A 23,964-nucleotide genomic window follows, 5' to 3' on the forward strand; every position below is an offset into this window, starting at 1 on the left:
CATATATATATATATATACATGAAACAAATACAACATTGTTCAAATCGGGCTTAAAATTATTTGTAGTAAAAACAAATAAATAAAATGATCTAAAATATTGTCTTTACATTTGAACAATATTTAAAAAAAAAACGATTATGGGAAAAAATAGATTTTTTTTCAAAAATATTTGGACACACATTTGGATATTTGGATACAATACCTATGGGAATGGAACATGGCATAAATGTTGGGAGCTACGATAAATCCAAAAAATACACTGTGATGACATTGTGAACACAGAAAACACATATTATAAAGGGAAAAATTAAATGAAGAAAAAGAAAACCTGAAATGTATGAACTCGGTTATTGTGACTTTATTGTGAATTTCCAGACTATTACACTTATAAATAAAATCGTAAAAGGAATAAATACAAATCAATATTTAAGAATATATTCAATAATTTCAATAATATTTACAGAAAAAAAAACAATTGGATACACTGTAAGAGGACTAGTAGTTTTTTATTTTATATCAAAAGCCTCCTCAAATTACAACCATTACCATAACAACACTTTCCTGTCACCATGTGTGAGACAAGCACAGCAGCAAAGAACCCATTTATGTCTCCAGATCCTCACTATCTGATAATGGCATGGCACTAGATGGCTATTTAATAGTTCGTGACAGAACAACAGTCTGACACGGTGATGCTGGCAAATGGATTAAAAGTGTTGTAATTCCTTCCCTCGCATCATGTTCTTCCCTCACAACCAAACCCACGGACAACACAGTCCCAGGAATTGGACAGATTGTAGCGAGGAAGCTGAGAAGACATTATCAGAGGCTGCTTCCCAAACTCTTAATTCCCACTCTTAATTATTTGGTAATGACAAGTGAAGTGCTCATTTTATTGGTGAAACATTATGTACAAAGGGGGATCTGGAGGCCCTGGAGTGTTTCAGAGATTCTGAGAGAACATTAGGTTTTTAATATATTAGTCTTGTTTTCGCTTAAAGAGAAAAATGGATGTGTTGGTTAATTCTGGGTTACAGGATAAATTCGCAGCCGTGAACAGTCACTTTTTCTTGAAGAATAATCCACCACAGGATTGTCTACATCCTCGAAACAGTGACAATCTTCACTTTTTGGACACCTTGGTTAAATGCAAAAGTCAATTATATACCAAAAGCTGGAGATACTGCATTTAGGTGTGATGACACAGCAGTTCTTAGTGTGGCTGGGAAACAGCTGACTGTAGGCATCGATAGAGCCAAGATTATCTAATGTTCTAGTCCCTGGTGTTGACGAAACTGTAGAAGATTTGCATTTACAGGAAGTTACAGTGCGATCGGCACTTTTTTTTATTGGGTATATTGTAGACGTTTTACCAGTGTTTCCTGTCTGTGTAGCATGTTAGCCTTCTATCTTCATCTACAAATAAGCTTAACATGTGTTTATTTTTTTCCCAGAACAATTTCTCTTGTCTGGGCTTAATTCAAAAATGAACATAACAGACAAGCAGTATGGAGGTATTTCAATGTTTTTAAGGGTGTCTTTGTGGCAAAGCTCTGGTCGTGACCGTCATATGGACATACATTTCTGTATATAACTCCAAAAAGACAAGGATTATTCTAAACCTAATTCCAACACTTAGTCCACAAGACAGAGAGGGAAAATGAGTTTAAATTAAGGGTACATTATCACTTTAACAGTTTATGTATCACAAAACTTGCGACAACTTCAGATGATTAAAACTTGAGGGTATTTAAGGGCAGTGCTTGCTTGACTGTCTGAGACATAGTATTGTCATGGTCCACATAGAAACATGATAACAGTAGTTTTTATGGGTAAATGTACTGGTCCAGAAAGTAGTAAAACAAAAATGTCTATGTACACCTGTTATTTATGGACTTTGGAAATGAGAACCATCATTCTGTATACCCTGGTACAGAAACCACATACTGGGGACCTGAATGTCACCCTTGGTAACTGTGTGGTTTACAGTCCCTGACCAAAAACACTGCAAACTGTCAGAATCCATAATATCTCCAGCACTGACTAAGGCCTGTGTGCTGAGCCCCCTCCTGTTGACCCTGCTGATGTAAAACTGGTTCAAAATGAGCTTGAGCTTGTCCCAGCAATGAAGGAAAATCTGTCAGAATATTTTACAAAATTTTAACAATCTGATTTAATTGGTGATAGAACTGAATAATTTATTTGTTATTGTTTATTTGAAGCCGGCAATCAAAGGCAATGTTTGGCCCCCAGTCCTTGAATCTGACACTGTTGTAATACTTTCTATTTAAAAGAACATAACAAATATTAATATAACGCTAAGATGACATCAAAAAGAACAGGCAACCTTCTGAAGCACAGGTTTCATCCTGCGCCTTTCCACAAGATGGTACCGATAATTGGACAGTTACAGGAAAGTTCTCTGCCTATTACTTACCACACACTCCTGCCAAATCCAGGAGCAGTAGCTAAAGGGAGAGCTGGTCCAAACTAATAGCGTAATCCTCACATCAATGCCGGCTCTTAATTGACTGTTTTTGCCAGAGCAGCAGGAACATAAATGCAGAGAGCGCTCCAGCAGATAGCTCCTCTGTTCTTCTCATTTTGGGCGACTCATTATACTGCTGTCCCCACTGTTGTGGAACGAAAACTGGCAATCATCATATGTCGCACATTTTATATTTTAATTCCCACAATTGAAAAACAGTTGAAACAGTGTCGAGGACGCTCTACCCAACTTTCCGCCACTGGGAGGAGAGGGGGGAAAAAAAGAGTTATGCTGTGAGACAAGTTCATTTATTTGGACCAAGTGGCGCTGTTCTCAATCTGTCTTCTGATAAAGACGAAGAATAAAATGATTTCAGCAGATTATTGGCGTGCCCTGCCTCTGAGCAGCACTCACCAGCTGTTGCAGATCTCTGAGAAAACAACTGGGAAGTGGATCTCTGGCACACTGAATTAAACTGACATAACTTCAGGGGACGAGAGATGGAGGCTGTGAGTTATGTGTGCTTCAATTTCAACGGGTTAGTGTGTTTGTGTGTGTGTGTGTGTGTGTGTGTGTGTGGTGGGGGGAGTTGTGTTAAGGCTCAAGAGTGTCATGCTTTATGTGGCCAAATAGTTCATCGTCTACGCTGGAGGAAACCGTTTGGTCTGAACTGTCACTTCTGTCATGACAGAAGACAAATCTACAGATGTATTCTGGAGTCTGGTTCCTCACCCACGGGCCAGATTACGCAAGTACGCACACTGCTACACAAACCTTCCTCATCCCGGACTCATGTCATATCAAATACTTCACCAGTTATGTTCTCCATTCTATAAGTGGACTGTATATAAAGTAGCGACAGGTTGATGAGGCCTCATGATACAGCATCAGGTTTGACCCCAAGGCGTTCCCAGACCAGCTGGGAGAAGTAGTCATTTCCTGAACATCTCACCAGCGAGGGGGGGGGGGGGGGGGGGGGTTACTAATCTGATGCCCAAGCCACCTCAACTGACTCCTCTCAACGCGGAGAAGCAGCGGTTCTATTCCAAGCCTCTCCCAGATGACCTTGCTTTTCACTCTACCTCTAAGGGCCACCCTACAGAAGAAACACATTTCAGCTGCTTGTACCCGTGGTTTTGTTCTTGCGTTCACTACTGATCATGACTACAGGTGGGGGTAGGAACATAGACTGGTTGTCCACAGAGATCCTTTTGGCTTAGCTCTCTCTTTACGACCTCAAATCGGTGCAGCGTCCGCATAACTTCCCTCACTCGTGAACAAGACCCCAAGGTACATAAACTCTTCTACTTGGGGCAGGAAACAAACAAACACACGCTTTTTACACTTTTAAAACCCCCCCAAAAAATGACCAAAACATTGTATGACAAATAGTATGGGTTCATCAACTTGGTATCCGAGGGCCTGTTTAAAGTTTTTTTTTTCCAACAATAACCATCTTAATATGTTGTGTAATCCCTTCTTGTTTCCCCATTGGTAATGATATGAGTGTGTAAGACTAATGTAATTTTTTTTTATCCTTAATAATATATGGTAAATTATTTCCAAAGTATGTATCAAAAGGCTATTCCTTCGGGTCACAGAGTGCCCCTGAAGAAGCTTGAAGTTGAGAAAAAAGGTTGATGACCCCTGATGTATAGGGACGTTTGTCACCAGTAAAAAAAAAAACACAGATAGTAATTGCAAACTGCCTAATGCTGACCTGAGTACGAGAAAATAACCCATTACCTGAAAACCCTGGACATGCGAAAGCAAGTTGTGGCAGCATACAACTTAGATCACAATCCATGATGGGTCTCAACATTTTCGGTGTCAAAAACATACAGACGTTGATAGGAATTTGGGGAAATTGTTATCAATCTTTGTGTGTCCTGCATTAGTCTGGCGTCCGGTCCAGGGTGTCCCTCTCCTCTCGACCGTAGGATAAGGGAAACAAATTAATTAATGAATGTAGGGTAAATGTTTATGATTTACATTATAATTAATGTTTATGATTTACAGTATAAATAAGAAATCTGCCTTGTTTTAAATTATCTTAAAAAGCTCTGTAAACGCTTGAAGCTGGGTAGAGAGCAGACACATTTTATAGTCCCAGGCCCTCTAGACTTTTCTGCGACGTAACAGATGGTTATATAAATATAGGAATTATGGGGCGTAGACAAGACCAGATACAAGCTGGATCGATGCAGAGGACACTGATCTTTTATACTACAGTGTTATCGATTGAAAAATCTATAAGTGACTGAAACTCTTTTAAACTTTTACTGACTGATAACTCTGACTGTAGCTGACAGTGCAGCATGATGCTAGGAGACATCTTAATTTTTCATAAAGATGAACCGCGCTGCTCCAATGGCTGACCTCATGGCGTGCTCCTGACGGCCATATACAGATGGTGCATAATGCAGAGTTACATCTGGCATTTGATGAACCAAAAAGGGCAGCGTCAACATTACTCAGTGACCTCTGTTATCCGCCCATGGTTGACCAAATCCCCACTCAAGTCATCTGTAAATCCCTATACCATGGGTTCAATATAGACATTGCTTTAGACAAGGCAACACAGATTCCCCTGTGGGATAAACTATATGTTGTTTGTTCAATTTAATACAGATTTCCCAATGAAACTCTAGCAAAAATTTACAAAAAATATATAAATTAAAGTAAATTTTGGTCTAATTTTTTTTAAATACTTTGTTGTAAAAACACTTCTTTTTATTGATTTTTCAAAGTCTCTTCTCTTCAATGGAGGTAGTCGCTCTGTACTCCATCTAGCTGATTCAGCGACGGACAAAACATACAAATAAAACGCTCATTACATAGTATCCAGTGTGTACTTGATAGTATAATATTATCACGTCTCATCTAAATGGTTCCGTAACATCCACTTTAAGCTTTTATTCAGGCTATTCAACGAACCAAAAATTAACCTTATCAAAACTATTTATTAATTAAAATCTCAGCAAACAATTACTTTTTGGTCTTTGAGTATGACTCCAAAGATTATTCGATCTATCGAACACACTTATTTTCTCTACAATATCATAAAATGTATGAATGCATGTTGAGCTTATCTTCTAAGCACATCGTGGTTAAACAACTCATACTTACATTTTTATAACATAATAATCTAGATAGGTATCACTATCAAATATAGCTAATAAGTACAATTATGGTGAGAGAGAAAATAATATTAATGATATTTTTGAACTGAACTGAAGGAGTAGCTGAAGGCAACAGAGCAAAACACGTCCTAATGAGTTGGATATGTGCTTATATCACAAGTTTAAACTAATGATTATAATACACTTAGTCATTGTACAGTTAGATTGCCTGCTCCCACATTTTTGAGTATTCTCAGAACGATTGTTTTCCAAGTAAGAAAAAGTTTCAGAAAAAAATCTCTCTTCCCCGCAGAGATAAAGATATTCCACCCTCAGGCTTATGCGCCTCTTTCCAACAACCTGTCTGGGTTCAAAAGCATTTTTTTTTCATGATGCTATCATACTTGCCATCAGTTGAGGAAAATTATATGTCACTCTTCCTTTTGGTAAATTTTTTTCTGTGCGTAAGATTTGCCAGTGAGAACTCTGACATCTGGCTTTTAGATGTTGCTACTCTTTCTGTTCTTAGAAGAATTATTTGACTCACACAGAGGATTTTGTGCTGACAAAGATTTGAGTTGGAGTCTTATCAAGTTGCAAAGGCAGCGATTGATCAGGGATTTCATCGGTCCTTGGTCTAAAACTGGCCTGGTAGAGATGAGTTATTCTTTTAGTCACCATATACATTTCCAAACTTAAGTAGACCAACACATTCGTATTTGGAACAATAACTTTCCATTCCATTCCTGGTCTTTTTACGAGCAAACCCGTGTTATTTACTGTTGACCCACACATAGAAACAACTGTTACAATACCAGTCCGAGAAATACAAGATACAAACAACTCTGCAATCGTAGAAATACAATCCACCTGATACCTGATGGCTATCTGATATAGAAACTTAATATGATCGTGTGTCACTCCCATACGTGTTCTGTGACCTCATTGATGTTTTACTTTTTTTTTTTTTGTGACTGTGAGACACAGATTTGATGTGTTTTTTGTACAAACTGGTCAAACAATGAAGCTAACTTTAGGGAAAACTACTCTTGTTATGAGAATCTGAATCAAAAACTTTTATCTTTTATCTTAACTTTTTCCCCTGATTTTTTAAACACAACAAAGGGTTTTTGTGTTGGCAGTACGGAATGAAATAATGAAATAAGTTGACACACAAAATAAGCAATAGTTAGTGTAAGTGTTGACTGTTTTTAGTTTGTCTACACACACAAAAGGAAACAGTTAAGATTCATGAGGGGACTTCAAGATGCAATTTAAAGTTATTGACACTAAGGCGTCTTCACACAGTCTGACTCTAAGGATCTCCTGCAGCAATGAGCACAGAGACCTGGTAACATAGAAGAAAGTCATTGTCAAGAACATGAAGCTTTTTAATCAAAACACACCAGCTATGTGCTTCACAAACACAAACTTCACAACTGCATGTTTTTTCTTAATGTCCTCGCTTTGTGTCTCTTCCGACCACAGAGACTGAAGACCACAACAGTTAACAGATGATAGCGAAAAAATGCAGCAATATATTTCTAGGCTTTTTGACCAGTGTGTGGCTGCACAGATGTTTCTATGCAAAGACAGTTTTGGAATCTTAATCAGCAGCAGAGCAGGCATGTGTTTTCGTCTGATATTTGGTTGGCTAAATCTGCTATAAATGTTTAATTAACAATAAAAAGCGACTGTGAGTTAATGCCTAATGAACGGGGGAGAACACAAAAGCTCCCAAATTGCTGCTGGAAATGGTGTATTTAGCATAGTACATAATGTAAAGAGCTTTGGTTGTATTTTAAATGGAAATGTGCAGAAACTTTCTCGAGTCATCATCTAACATTACAGAAATCTCTTTAGTTTCATTCTGGTTCCACACAACATAGCAGCTCACTGGCTAAATATGTTCACTTTCTAACTAAACATGCAGGATCTTTGTCCAATGATTGTGTCAGAAGACTCTGCGGAGACATAACTTGAATTACTGATCGGTAGTGATGAGTTGATGAGGCTTCATGATACAGCATCAGCTGTGTGATGCTTTAACATGTATACAGTGTATTTATTTCCAAAGGCCACTAGGTGGCACTCCATTTATTATAATTTATGGCTCTGAACACCTCAATCAAACCCGGCATCATTTTCAAGTTGAGAGTGCCATCTAGTTGTCTTTCAAAATGAAGACACTGCATTATGACACAGCATCAGTTGTTTCAACCCATCGCTAGTTATCAGTAAGTTTAAGTTACAACATTTTTTTTTTTAAGCCAACTACATTTTGTATAAATCATACTTATTTGGACATTTTTAGCCTTATTAGTCAATGTTTTATTTGTAAATTTCTAATTTCAAGTGAATGATGGCGTAGTAGTTAATGCTACCGCCTCACAACAAGGACATTCTGTGTTGAATTTTAATGTTCTCCCCATGGTTTCGTAGGTTTACTCCGGGCACTCCTGTCCAATACACAAACAGAGGGTAATAGAGGAATCTAAATTCTACTAAGGAGACAATGGTTGTTGGGATCAGCCATGAATCCAGTCTGCAAAATGCAATTGAATGAATGCGATTGTTACCAAAGGTAGTTAATTAAAGGTTCTGGGTATCTTTAATTGGTCAATTGGATCTGGAATCCTTATCCTCGCCCCAATTCTCTAACATTAGTCATTTTATAGAGCGAGCGGAAGCAGCAAATCAGCTTGTTTTTATTTGTTGAGCAAGCAACTCTCATGACATTTGTTCGCATTCAATGTTTGAAATATTTATACAGAATCAATGTAAGTGAAGTGGAAGGTAGTGCATGACAGAAATTATATATAATACTGTTTTGTTTTGTTTTTTAGGAGAACCACTGTGGTGATTTTCACTGAGAGCGCACATTCATTTAAAAAAAAAAATGTCAGCCGCTCTTTGATAATAACTAATGTGTTGTTTAATGTTATTGATAAGGATATCTAAAATGGATTTGGACCTCTATTGTACTCATCAGTTTATTTTTGTTTTATCAAAACTCTTTTTTCATTTAAATATTTACATAATAAAAGGTTTTTAAGCCCCGCCCACTCAAAACGCTTTTTATTTGGAGATGATATCTAGTTTACCATAACTACACCCACTCTGCTGTGATTGGTCAAGCATTGACGTTTGTCACTGCGTATCATCAATTGCGGAGGTCTCCAACTCCAAGGTACCCGTTAAACAAAGAGGCTAAAAAGTCTCGGTCTAAGGTTGAGGTTATTATGAGGATTTAAATCTGGGAAATAAAAGGAATCTAATTTAAAATAAAATTGTCGTTTCAGTGTTGAACACTTACCTGCTTCCACCGCCTTCACTGTGATGTTGTGCCAGCCTGTCGTCTCCCGATCTACAAACTTGCCAAGTGTGATGGCACCTGAGTCTGGATCTATGTGGAAGATGACTTCAGTGTCTGTGCTTCGATCAATGGAAAACCTGAAAAACAGTAAAAGATATCAAATTTAATTACAAATCCTGATTGTATTGAATTGATTATAATTTCTGTGAAAAGTACTGTGGAAATAAAACATACTCCAAACAGTATAACGTCCCTTTTTTAAATTGGTAATATTCTTTATATTTATATATATATATATATTTTTTAAATCACATTTTTTCTTTTTTTGCTAGACATTGGGATACTGCAGCCTTGTTTTCTCTTGCTCCTTCTAACCCAATGTCGTCTTTCTTGTCGATAAGAGAAAGAGCGAAAGTCTCATAAATGTTATATTCTGCTCTCCTGAAAAATAGAAAAAGACAAATGCATCCATCTATCTGGCACTTTTCCTCAAAGGACTGTTTAGTCAAGAAAAAAACACTTTACTCTGAGTTTCTTTGGTCCCACAACACACAAACACAAGAGAGCTGGATATCCCTCTTGGACCAATCTTGAATTTCCAAGGATGAAACATAAGTGTTCATTTTAGGATGTCTGGAAGTTTTAATTGGTCGAGGTGGGTGAATATGTTCTAACCTGCATAATAAAGTTAAAAAAAGCAGATTTAGCCTTTTGTGTCTGGGGGATTTTTAACAATTCTTGAATCACAAAATCAACATAAATTAAACATGAAAATGAGATTAGATAGGAAGTCATAACTCCTTGCTGCGTGCACAATCTTGACTTGTTCAGCTCAAAAAACACATGTATCTTTGAAACTTGCAAAAAAATTCTAGAAGTAAATGTTTGATAACTTGGTGTAAAATGATTAAATTCCAATTTCTCCTCCCTGAAAACAAACAATATGCAAATGCATTGCAGCAAAGGTACTCTGAAGAGCACACAAGTTATTTTGACACAGTATTTTTTGCTAAATTTTACTTTTTTCAAGGTTTATATTGCCACCAAATGAATTATAAATCGAGCAATATTTTCCACCACTTATTCGGGTGTTGGACTTTGAGGCCTTTGACTTTCTTGATTAATTAATGTTTTTCAGAGGCATTTCTCAGACAAATCAGAACACTTTCTTTTGTCAACCTGTCCTGGGGCCTGCCCAAGTGCAAATGCCCAATGTACATCAGCATGGCCAACAGACCAAATCCACAATAATAAATATTATTAAAAAAATAATAATAATTCAGAGATTTCCTGATGTTTCTTACCACATTTTTTCTGATGACATCCAGCTCTACTGCTCATTTGATCCAACTGAGCCCCAGAGGCTGAACAGCTTAGTCAATTGTTTGCTAGAAATCAAACAATGGCTGAGTAAAAACACTTTGCAGCTAAATGTGGACAAAACTGAAACTCTGGTTATTGCTCCTGATGATAAAGTTCCAGGGTTGAGTCAGTACTTGGGTGACTTAGCCTGAGAAACCTGGGTGTTGTATTTGGCAAAGACATGTCACTGCAGAAAACTGACTGAAAAATCTCTAAACTTAGGAAAATGTTAGCACAACATGATCTGGAGCTTATAATCCATGCGTTTGTATCTTCTGGTTCAGACTATTGTAATATTTTATTTTTGTTTCTAAACAAGCAGGAACTGTCTCGCCTGCAGTTTATACAAAACTCTAGCAACTGTAGCAAGAATTCTCACATTTCCCCGATCCTTAAATCTCTTCACTGGCTGCCAGTTTCTTTCAGGATCAACTTTAAAATTCTGGTTCTTACTTTCAGATCTATTCATGGTCAGACTCCTCCTTACATCACTGATCTGATCCAGCCTTACACCCCAGCTCGGGCTCTTAGGTCTGTGGATCAGAATCTACTGATGGTTCCTGAACACGCTTACAGAGCAGAGGAGAGAAATCCTTTCTACATTCGTATTCCCTGATTTTCTGGGACTCCTTTGTTTGTCTTATGTGTCTTGGCCTTTTATAGTATATATTTTAACTGTGTATTGTTTTTGATTTTTAAAGCGCTTTGTTACCCTAGTCTAGAAAGGCACTTTAGAAATAACCTCTACTTACTTACTTACTTACTTACTTAGAAAAGATGCCTTAGTCACCTACACCTTTTTGTCTTGAGGTTAAAGAGCAACAGTACTTTTCAGAGCTTGGATAAACCAGCAAAAGAAAACAGCTTTGCAATTCCTCTTCTTTCCTTTTGACACCTCATCTTTCCTTTTCTATGGAGCCCCAGAGGTGACATACATGTCATTATTTTTAATCTTGAGATACTCATGTCATGATACTTATATCTTGGGCTGTTTGTATCTCATGACATTCACCTCTAAGGTTATTTCGACGAACCAGGTAATTACAGTTAAGCTGAAAGGGACCAGCGTTATTCTTCACTAGTGATGGTGGAGCATTTATGTTAGAGAATTATTTTTTTTACCAAAAATAAATAACTTTGACACGTTTTTTCAAGTCATGTATTTTAAGGGCAACTGATGTCATATTTAAACCTTCTTGACTCACATGTTTTAAATGTTAAAATCTTACTTTCCAAGATTCAGTGAGTCCCTCAGCTTGACCATGTTTTGAAGTTATTACTTTATAAAGTTCTTCCCTTGCTTTGATTATACAAAGAGTCCCTTGGAGGTGGAGACTTACTTGTTTTCATTGGCCTTAAGCCCATTTTCTACTGTAAACAAACAGACACATAATGATGATTACAATAGATCCAAGATCTATTAAAACAACAAATTAGTTTCCCTTTAATACATAAAGTTCTTTAGTTTAGCTACTAGATCAGGTCGTCCATTGACTGGCCTCTTTTGATTGGTACTCTTATTGCATTTTTTAAAGAAAAGTTTCTTGTTGTTTGTACCACAAAACAATTCCGAAAGGCTACACTCACGTCTTAAATATTAGTTGTAGTGACACCAGCCACAACCTCACTTTATATTTCACAAACTAATTCTTGTTTTTCCTCAGACTTTCCAATTAGCTTCAAAACCAATCCCAAGCTAATAGGCTAAGAGTTATTTTGTAATATTTTTAAAAGGGTTTATATGTTCTTCTAATAGGAAAGTTGAGGTCCCTGAATTGTTGGCTTCTCTTGTGTCCTGAGGCATCTCCTTGACAAGTATACCAAATGTTTATTTAACTAGAGTTTTTGTTTGTTTCAGCTAAAGACAAATAATTCAAACCGATGCCAATTAGAAAGAAGCCTTTTATTTAATTCTGCAAACTGTGTTTAGTTCAAGAAACCTTAGTAGTGTTGCTCTGTTGGTGGCCTCTAGCCAACCTCTCCCTCCTTCTTTTACTTAATCACCTCAATCTCGTGAATGCCGTCAAATACGCTCACACACGTATCACACACACTCTTTGGGCTTCAGGCTGCCGAGACACAGGTGAGCGACAGCGCTGCCATTGTGTTGTACTTTATTACACCTGGAAGTCAGAGCCTCATGCATTTTTAATCGAGGTAATTTGCACAGAGCCTGCGTATGTCAGTGTGTACTCTGTCAGTGAGACTGTTTTAGCCCTTATCTACATTCCCCTCTCACACTGCAATTGCTCTTCTGAGGACGTATAAACCGCAGACCTTGGCACGCAAGATTACCAGATGATACAGTTTTTATCACGCGCCTCGTTCTGTGATAAATGGAGATATATTGAGGAACTCTAGCCGTTGTAGAAGTCTGAACTTTCACATTTTTTTTTACCACTTTCATTACAGAAGCCTGGTAAAAAAAAAGATTCCCATTAACTTCACGGTTGCATATGTTTTTAATCATTCCTTCCGAGATATGAAACTTTGCAATTACATTTTTTTTTTTATGAAGTGTAAGTTTCTTCCAATAAACTGTTGCTACTAAGAGTAAGGAACATTAAGCACAGGGAAATGTGAATTGCCAGCCAAATAAAGGTTGGATTATTAAATTAAAGAACCCATTCATTCAAATATAATATAATAATAACAGAATATCAATCAAAAATAATTAATTATAGCTTAAATAATGCATTTTGTTATCCTGAATCAGTTGTTGGGGCACCAGTCAAAGCCTAGAGCTTCAGAAATCCCTTTCCTAGCGTTAAGCATCAACGTTATTCGTGCACGCATGAATATCGTTGGACAGGAAATTTGGATTTGATTTAATTTATAACTACATACATAGAAGTGATTGGCCTCTAACTGGAGTTTGTCACAAGCTGGGATTCGATGTTGTCAATCAATACCGAAACTTCTTGACAATGCATGAGGGAAGAAATCATAAATGCAGCTTCGTCTTCCAGCTCCTACATAAGCAAAATATCAAATGCTACTTTTGTGGGTAATGGGTAAACAATGGTACCATCCAAGTGCGAACCATACATTATTTGAAAATGTATCACTCTCTTTGATGCAGAAGGAGCAGTGTACAGTGGTGATGGTCTGATGAAGCTTCATGAAGCAGTGTCATGTTGTTTAGAGGTCAGTAGGGGGCGCCTTCAGTCTACAAAAACAAAGTAAAATAGTGCAGAGATCACTATCTTCTGCTCCATGAAGTTTCATCAGACCATCACTAGTGTGCAGCGTCTTGTTTTATCAACCCTGTAGTAATGGCTATTTAAGATATTGGAGAATATCAGTGTAGTAGTTTGGTGGAGGTCACCACACATCCAAGAAAAAGGTATATTCAAAAGAAATGCATTACAAAAGCATATTTTTATTGTTTTAAAATGTAATTAAAATGTACTTTTGTAGTTCATTCCATACTATAGTGGTAAAACTCTTTCATAACCATGGTGATCATTAATATGAGAGTATTTGGCAGTAGTATGGCAGCTGTTGACCAAGAAGGCATTTACAAAAAAAGGTTAGACAGGGAGTTAACCTGTCGATGTGGAGAGACAAGGATTCAGGCATATTTCATTCAATAATTCAACTTTCAGCTTCATACTAAGTACTAAGAAAAAAGACGTTTCTGACCTTAGAGCTTAGGGTTAGGGTGAGGTTATTTTAACCCTGTATACAATTAGATAAGATTAAATACAATCATATTTTCTAGTACTGAATGGTTCAGAGGTAATGTTGCCTGCTTCAATTACAGTTTTTACACACAATTTGTGCTCATAAAAAGCAAGTTTTAATCTGTATTGCACTGCTTTAATTCCACATATTTATTAGTCCATACCGCACTGGTTTGTTCTTTGCATCTGGGTCCCTCGCTGTGACGACACCAACCACAGCTCCAACCTTGGCGTCTTCTTGCACTTCCAAGACGGTGCCGTCTGCTGGCTTGAAGAGAGGGGGTTCGTCAATGTCCGACACGCTGACCCGAACGATCGTCTGATCCCGGAAGGTGCCCAGATCCACAAAACGAGGGTCTACGTGTTTGTTTACAGCCTCCACCACCACGTTGTGGGTGCGTTTGGTCTCGAAGTCCAGAGGCTGAAGACAGAAAAACAAGATAAAAAGAAATTTAAAAAAAGTTTTTGGTCTGTCTTTGGCCTGTAGCTTTGAACTTACTTCACAAAGCACCTTTGCTTTATAACAAAATTGATTTATTTCAATTATTCCTGCACTGAGCAGAAACCACCAGGCTCATAAGCGGCAGCGATTACAAAGTAGTTATAAAGGCATTTGAATCCGAAACATGGCTGCCAGTTCCAGTGTCATGAAAGTCAATCTAGTATTAAGGCTCATTCCAAAACTTTAGAAAATCTTTTTTTTTTCTCCTTTTTTTCTGTGGAAGAAAAACTGATTCCCGTGTCTTCAATTTAGTAGAAAACCACACAAAAAAAATCCAATTTAACTCTGAAGGAAAATAAGTCTCTCAGCAAAATTGTCATGAATCATTTAACTCTCATCCCTCTATGTTCAAATTGTACAACGGGGAGCAGTTTTTTTTGGTTTTATTTTAGAAAAAGTGACAAGGAACAGATGATTACATTTTGTTTGCGTTTTAAAACACCATCTGGATCTAAAAATCATTATTTAAAGATCCCTCACTCTTCGTTGTGCAGAACAAGCAGATTTTGCAATCAAGTGCAGAGTATTGTGCACTTGACTTTGCCTTGCTACTGCCACCTTTTGTCCTCATATGGTATATATATTTATATATATATATATCTCGAAATGTTTGAAGAAACAAGTGAGTCAATACGATGACGAATAAGCCAATGTTAAATCGTGAAATACCATTTTGATGGAGACAATGGCTTCTTGTGTGATGACATCAGGGGTGACTTTGAAGAGATCTCCTCCTTCTTTGATCAGGTAACTCATATCAGTATTGTCACCCATGTCTGCATCTGTGGCGATGACCCGTCCGACTGGCGTTCCCACGGCCGCCCCCTCCGACACTGAGAACTGGTACATCTCTGATAAAAACAAGAGCACAAGGACGATAAACTATGCTTACTGAAATGACACAGATATACAGTAGATTTGTTAATGGAGAAAACAAATTTAGAAACATATGTCTAAAAATTGAAAAATTGTTATCGAGAAGAGACAATTTTTTTTAATGCCATGTTCCATTTATCAGCCATATTCTGTCCTTCGACTTACCTCTTAAAATGAGACGCACTGAACTTGTTGAAATGAATAAATGGTTAACGTTCAGTCCTCCTCGGTCCATGACCTAGTTTGAGTACACGTTTGAAATTCATTAAAATTAACATTTGGAGTCCGTTGATCACACGTGACCCCCAAAAAGTTGTGACTCATATTTATCTGGAGTCTTTAACTGATCATCGTACGGGAAGAAAAATCTGTGATTTGATAGTAAATGACTAATAATACAAAATCACTATCAATAATCTTTGTGGTGATAGAATTTTTTTTTTTTTTCTGTGATTATATAAGTCCTTATAAAAGCATTTTCTTTATTTTCTTTTACTCTGAATGACTTATGAGACATCACATATCTAGTAAGAAGCTTTTATTTAGTAAGTTGAACATTTTTAAAACAAGGGTGTTTTTAAGATGAGATGTTTGTAAAGGACACAACAGTTACTTGACATCACATTTTGACTGCTTCTTTTAATTTATGTATAGATACCTTGTAGTATTGGTCATTGAAATAAAGTTAATTTAATTACATATATATATATATATATATATATATATATATATATATATATATATATATACAAAAAACTAAAATATAAACATCATTTATAATAACAGAAAATTCAGTATTTTAACAGTTTTTTCCTGTGATAATATTAGTGTTTGTATAACTGACCAATGAAATGAAGGTTTATCATGCCTTCTCTCAGATTCAAAATGCCTATATAAAGTACAGGCCAAAAGTTTGGACATACCTACTAGGCTCAGTCATAGTTTCTTTCAATTTTCTGTACTGATTGATCTTAATTTATTAAAGTAAGGATGTCCAATTAGTTTAATTCACTAAGCGTTTTGGTTCTTTTCATAAAATTAATTATAAGGTTTTCCAATAGCAACCTGATTTCTGCACAACAATAGTCCCAAAACCCATTATTAAGGCAGAAATACCACTGTTGGTAACCCTGAAAAGTAACACCTGCGAAGTAAAAACCTTGTCAGATATTTTGATGGTCATCACAATAATTCCTAAGTCACTATTGCAGTCATCAGCAGAGAAAATGTAGCTACTTTGAGGAAACTATAATACAAGCTTTCAGTTATTTCACTATGTTTTTGTTAAGTAAGTATACATTTGTTAATTTAAGTATATACATGTGTTCACTCATAGTTTTAGGATCTTTTATAAAAAAATAATGATAAAAACAAAGAAAGGCATATACGGGGAAGGTGTGTCACTATTGAGTAGCCCTGATTCCTAGTTATCACCTCAGGTGACCTGACCTCAGTATGGGTCATATTTTATGCAACTAAAACTTATTTACTAAACTATATATGTAACGTGTAGTTTTTCTTCCATTCACGTCAGTAAAAGTACCAAATTTAAAGTGCAACTCAGTGTCTTAAACAAGATGCATGAACAAGAGGAAAAAGGGAGCTTGTGCTGCTAGATTATTAAAGAAATGTAGTACCTTCATTGGAATGGAAAACAACATTTTACAGGGTAATAACTTGATACATTTATGCATTACATTTCCTAACATACAAAATGGAAATGCCATATCTCTATCATACATTTGTGTGACAGAGGTGTTTTATGTGTGTTCCTCTTACACTTGTACACACACACACACTGCTAATCAGATACCATTATGTTGTTTCTTAGATCAGATTTAATCGTATCTACTTCAACACAGGCTTTGACAAGTGTATACAATTGTGCCTCATATAGCGGATCATAGAAAGGGCTCTCAAGCGAAGGGTAAGAGGGACTTAATGTGGTCGGATGGCATCTCAAGAGTTTTTCTTTAAAGCCAAGTAAAATCATTAAAGTCTTATTTGTAGCAAGGTGTTCCCAAGTTCCATATGTCATCTTAGATCAACAATGGAATTGAATAGAGTGTATCTTAAAAGAGCTGCCAGAGTTCATTATGGAAAAAAAGAAGGATAGGGATAAAACTTTATCGATTCCTTGGAGAGAATATATGTGAAAGCAAAAAAAAAACAACCTTACATATACAATGTCATCTATCTTTGCATCTTACTTATAAAGCTGCATTCAAATTCTATCCATTTCACGTCTACCTTTTCGGAGAAGATACCATAATCCTTCGGGATTTATTTCTCTGGCTGGGTAAATATGATTTCCCTGGGTTAAAAAAGGGGATTTATAGACGTGTCTGGATACATATCAAATACAAGAGAGCAGACTGTCAGATTGCTTCCTTCCCCTGGAATTAACAATAAAAGTGTTGTGGTTTAACAGCAACAAAGGGATAGATTAAGTGTCAGTCGTGTCAATAATGCAGTATAACACATGGAGATTAAAAATAATCTACAGTGTCCTGAATTTGAACTAAATGCGATAAACACACAATAAAGTATTATTTTATGTACAGTATGTCATTATAAGAGTTCAAGTTATATTTATCACCCCATTAGCTATTTAGGTTGTATGAATGTTTCTTAGGAATCAGTCCACAAATATTAATTCTGAATATTTTTTTTATTTTAACAGGAATATTCCCATTGAGATTCAGAATCTCAAAGCAGTACAGAAGGTCCACATTAGGTACTTAAACCAGCACCCTTAAAAAAATGTATAGTCAGTTCATGGAGAGAAAGGTTTCGACTATAATGATACAGAATTTTCTCGGATACCAAAAAAGGTTTTTGTTACATCTCCAATAATCATGGCGGTTTTAGTAAAAAGTGCAGAACTGTACAACAACATTCTGCAACTGTCATTCATTCATTCATTCATTCATTAATTCATTCATTCATTCATCAATTCATTCATTGAAAACCGCTTTATCCCGGGGTTGGGGTCGCGAGGCCACTGGAGCCTATCCCAGAGTCATAGGGCGAGGGAAGGGGACACCCTGGACAGGATGCCATTCTGTCGCAGGGCATGCAACTGTCATGTGGTTCTAAAAAGACACTCAAGACACTGACGATGATGGTCAAAGAAAAAAAAAAAGGTTTTAATCATAACAAAAATTCATTTTTTAAATTTGACTCATTAGACTTTCTCATGATTTAGTAAACATTAGTGATGGGTTAATGAGGCCTCATGAGGTGGTTGTTGCTGTATCATTTTAGAAAACATTAGATTAGTCAGTTTGGAAATGATTCCAGGTCTGAATTAGTAAATCATAGCCAAAGATTATAAAGCAGAGAGTGACATCTTCGGCCTTTTCAAATAATGACCTCATCAGCTGTCTCATGATACCTCATGAACCCACCATCATATACTTTTAATACAGAAGCATCTGCACTCATTATTTTTCCATGTGCTATCAGGTCGTGTTTACTCACTCTGTGGGAAACGTGGCGGATTGTCGTTAACGTCCGTGATCACTATGGTCACCGTCGTTGAACCGGAGAGCCCTCCCATTTGGCCTGCCATGTCCGTCGCCTTGACGACCAACTCATAACGATCCTGCGTCTCACGGTCCAGATCTGCAACGGCTGTCATGATGATCCCTAATGATGCGGGGACGTCGGAATGAAGAGAGGAGAAGGTAGGTGTGAGAGACTTGTTTAAAGGTCATGTTAATGGTCCCGAGAGTCGAAACCAGCTTCATTTCCTTCTCACTTCTCACTTCTCACAGACAACTCTTTCTTTTCTGATGCATCAATGGTGGCAAGGAATTTTCGTTTTCACCTCCGTGGACTAACTGGATCAAGGAGCTGGTGTCATATTTGTGCCTCCGTGCCCCGAACCATTTTATGGCTTAGCTGTATTAAAATGAATAATATATAGGAGTTGAATGAAGGCGCACCAGAGCCGAGCCCATGCAGCTCAACCACGGCTTCATATTGGAAGAAAATACAGTCACGGTCATGGAGGTTTAAAAGAGCAACGACAGGACAGAGAGACATCTTTGCAGATGCTGCAACAACAAACATAAAGACTGTATTTGTCTTGGAGTATTTATTTTTCTATTACCATCATTTTAAAGAAACATTGACTGAAAAGAAATTGCGAGACATTTTATTTACAAAACTACATTTGGAGTGATTGATGTTTTCTTAAGGCAACTTTGAATCGTTTTTTTTTCACTATAATCTATTTCTATTTCAAAATATGGGGAAAATAGATGAGCATTGTTTCAATGTTTCTCTTGCAGTTGTAAACAGTTTTAAGCTGGAAACAACAATTGGGATGAAGAAAATAAAAATTGATCGGCATTATCTCCTTATTTGTCTCTTAAGTTTAGTGTCTTAAAAATTATATTTTTAAGATACTAAATAAACCATAAAATCCAACACTTAAGTAAGAACACTGACAAGAAAACTTTACCAGTTGTGACATATTTCACATTTTCACAATACTTATGAAGACTTTCTATAATAGATTCATTAAGGACATTAAAATGCATATAAGTATCAAGTGTCAACTTAACCCTTGTCAGTATTGTTATGTTAGGGTCAAGGTGATCCAAAGGCCTGGGCACAAATGTGTTTGTGGTATCCCTTGGGTTGTCTCAGGGGCAAGTTGAACGACCTCCTTGGCTTTCTAGAAGAATCTGCAGTGGTTGAGGTCGAGATAACACAAGGGTTAAGGGCCCGGGACCAAATTTGACACTCTTAGTGATTGCATATAGGTCGCAGGAGAATTAAATATATATAAGAATTGAAATAATGATTAAAAAAATTGATTATGTCAGATTCAGGTTAACATCAAGATGATTATTCTAAATTGATCAAAATTAAATTTAGGAAAAGATAGGACATATGGTTTGTTTTATAAGGTGCATTTTAAATTAAATACAATAATTGAATGTTAAAATTGTCTGCAATAATTAAAATAGTCACTGATGTATTTAGTGATGGGAAAAAGCTGTTATAATTTTCAACCGATCAATACAAGTATTGTATCACTGCTGGTGTTTTCATCAATGCTTTCATGGGAAATAAATGTGGGGTTACAATTGAGTTTGTACGAGGTACAGATCTCTGAAGGAGTGAATTCCAACCCCAACCGTGAGAAATAATAACTCTTTCAAGTTTGGGTTTGGTTGAAACCTCTGGAGGACAGAAATTAACGGCTGGTGAAATTAACGGTGCAAACTGCAACAAAGATGTAACGGCAAACTCACAGCTCTGTGATTTAGAAATAATTCAGATAGACCTGTAAGAAGTTATGTGTTGTTTTTCTTTCTCGTCTGTACAAGTAGAAAACTTTGAACCAGATCTGATTTCTACTCTTTGTTTAAATAAAAAGCATAAAGTCAAATTCTTAACCTGACATTAGGTCCCGATGTTTAATCTGAAATAAATAGATAAATAAATGTGTTTTAAAATGAATTTGATAAGCCCCCCTTGTGTATTCAAATTGTGGGCAGTTCAAAGAACTAATAGATATTGGTTACGAACTCACCGCTCACACAAAAAAAGTTACGCACATTTCTCATCTAAAGACACAGGAATGGGAAATGTCTAATTGAATAAAACTAGTCTAAGTAAACAGGCATTAGACAACATCCAGTTATTCATTTTCTGGATCCCTCATCATTCACTACACACTTTTACTTTCTTTTTCTTGTATGGAAATACTTGGTAATAAAAATATATGTAATTCTCACCATCATCTCCATCTGCACACCAACCTTGGTGACTCGCTGCCGTTTCACTTTTCAGGAAAAGTATAATTTTACATCAGCCTTTGGGATTTCCACATTAGATACTACTAATGCATCTCCTGTGCACATCAGCTCCCACAGGTTTGCATTGTGTTGGGTTCACAACTCACAGATTCCAGTCACATTCATCTCCAGGGCTTGTTCGACGAGTCGTCAAATACCCTACATGCTGCTGCGTAGTTAAAAGAAAGTGGTGGACATGTCGACCTTTCATCCATTCAAGGCAACAGCGATGCATTTAAATGAGGCCCATTATGAGTAAAGCCTTTGTGTCTGATATATAGAACCGCAACCTCAAGATGTGTCAGAACCCTAGAGTTCAGATGGGTCTCTTTATCAAAGCACACAGTTGTATATGGTCCACATTCTAATTCTAAACATGTAAACCAACTGACCTTTCTAATGTATTTACTCAGATTCTTGGTATACTGGGATTCAACCTTCATCTGAGCTTCCCAAGACGACGTAAATTAATTCAAATGATTTTCTCCCATTAATATTCATTAAGATTATCAACTTTTAATCCACTGAAAATTATAAACTGGATCTTAAACATCATAATAACACATCCGAAATGAATCACACCATCGATTGGTCTGGTGAATCTTACAGTTCTTGTTGTTTTAGACGTGTTAACGTACAAAACTTTCTGTAGACCTGATGTTGTATTTTTATTTTATTTTAATGATTAAGAGAAAAGAACAGAGTAACTGCTGGTAGAGACTAAAGGTGGCAACACATTATGTAAATCTGTGTAACAATATAAATTACTTCATGAAGATACTTTTTTATATTTATGTAGACATTTTTATCTTACATGATTACCATTTAAATTTAAAAAAACTAAAACTTTACTTTGCTATGTTTAGCTAAGATAAAAACTACAACAATTTGATCAATTAATTACAGATCTCAATGCTTAACAAAAGTAACATTTATATTGTTTTAGTTGGTTTCATTGTTTGTTCCAATTTCTTTGAATTCCAGCTATTAAATTAGATAATCATGATGTTGTCAAAATTATAATTTTCTAATTAATTTAAAATTACGCTTTCTAAATTATAAACAAAAATAGTCAAGCTAAGTAATGATCTGTGCTGAAAGCTTCCACTCTTGGTCTTCTCTATTATGTCCAGCCCATTAAGTGCAGAATAAGCACAAAAGATAGAGAAGGTTTGGTCTAGAAAGAGAAGCGGGAATAATGTGCCGGAGCTCATGGCTAGTCTGAAAGGCAGGTCCATTTATCATCTCAGCACTCAGGCTGGCCAAGTCAAAATGCTGCAGACCAAAAAAGGAATCATTAAAACTTTAATGCTTTTCCCTGGAGGGGTATTTGAAGGCACCTCCGATACTAAGCCACCCCTTGAAAGACTAGGTCAGATTATATTACTTCTACACGCCTTGAATGGTGACGACACCGGGAATCCAATAAAGAGCTGGAGGTGACTCTATACCGGGTAAATGCAGAACTGGTAGAATCAATGATTTTTGTTAGCTTTACATTAACATAAACACAAGTCTATCCAGGCCATGAAAAATATTCCTTGCTATTCGATAAATATATATTATTCATGCAGAATTTAGAGAGCGCTTAAACTGTTTTTTTTTGTGCAGCCCATACAAAGCACAGTAGTGTGGCCTTCCATATAGCTGTATCTGCAGAGGATTATGGTCGACATCCTTGAGGTTTCAAGCCACAGAAGAAATGAAAAAAAAAAGCCGGAGAATGGATCCCTCAGGGCACTGACAGATAACGCGAACATACAGTGTGTAAAAGAAAACAGATTTTATTGCAACTGTATGAAAAGAGTCAAACTCTGGATGTGTTTATCTGTTTGCTGTAACACAATGTTTTGTGTCTCCCTAAGAGGTTGACTTCGTAGCTCGGTGTTCATGTGGAGATAAGCCGCATGAGGCGGTTCTCGCATTTTATAAAAATCAATTATCTGTTGAACGTTTACGGTTGCGTGAGATGTTGCATCTTCAATTTGCTTTAGAGATTGTTGCAGGTATATCTATTGGTATCTGTTGACACTGTTAGCCTGTCTGGGGATAAATTATTAAAGAGGAGATGAGAACCCGACACACTATTTTCTTTTTAGATATAATCAGGAATCATTTCAACAGGACCATAACAACAAAAGGTACTGAATATTATTCATAATATTTGTGAATAAAACACCATTATCTAAGAATGGAAGAAAATGTTCCTGTCTGAAATCTACTATCAAAACCATGTCGATAAGAAGTCACACTTTTAGGCAGAAGGAGTGTTAGAGGTATTTCTTACCTGTGTCTCTGTCGACCGTGAAAAACCTTTCTCCGTCAAGAACACTGTAGATAATCTTGGCACTGGTGCCGTATGTGGGATCGTCAGCGTCCGAAGCAGTCACCATCATGACGGATGTTCCTGTTGGATTGACACAATATACGTTCTTAGTTTCATGATCGTCAGGACCACTTGCTCCAAAATGATCACAAGATGTGTAACAGTTGAACATATTTTTATATTGAAAGTTCATAACCCAGGAACTACCCTAAGTTTTCAGTTGAAGACTTGTCATCCTTGAGAGGCTCTCAAATAGTACTAATTTAGGAGGTTTCTTTGTTAGTTGTATTCTTGATGTTTCCCAGGTGAGACTTCACAGAACATCTTAGAGAATACAACTTTTGCATCTTAACTAATGGGTTTCCTTACTGATGGGACACCTTAAAAAAACAACTGTCCTCTGAAAACCAATATGACGGATAAGTAAATGGAATCAAATGAACACTATTATAGATCAATGGATTACAAA

The 23,964-nt window shown here is 36.6% G+C and overlaps 1 protein-coding gene across 3 annotated transcripts in view; it reads right to left on the reverse strand.

Moving 5' to 3' along the window:
- cdh22 (cadherin 22) overlaps window positions 1-23,964 on the reverse strand; it is a 186,559-nt gene that overhangs the window by 28,335 nt on the left and 134,260 nt on the right. For all 3 annotated transcript variants that reach the window (XM_087801455.1, XM_087801454.1, XM_087801456.1), the window contains 5 exons: window positions 23,457-23,576; window positions 18,837-19,004; window positions 15,147-15,328; window positions 14,140-14,396; window positions 8,928-9,064 (listed from right to left, as the gene is read on the reverse strand). In XM_087801455.1, coding sequence (XP_087657581.1) covers window positions 8,928-9,064; window positions 14,140-14,396; window positions 15,147-15,328; window positions 18,837-19,004; window positions 23,457-23,576 — 864 coding nt within the window. The remainder of the gene's footprint in view (window positions 1-8,927; window positions 9,065-14,139; window positions 14,397-15,146; window positions 15,329-18,836; window positions 19,005-23,456; window positions 23,577-23,964) is intronic.

The sequence above is a fragment of the Callionymus lyra genome, chromosome 10 (genome assembly GCF_982586985.1).
Source record: "Callionymus lyra chromosome 10, fCalLyr1.hap1.1, whole genome shotgun sequence".
In the NCBI taxonomy this organism is placed as follows: Eukaryota; Metazoa; Chordata; class Actinopteri; order Syngnathiformes; family Callionymidae; genus Callionymus; species Callionymus lyra.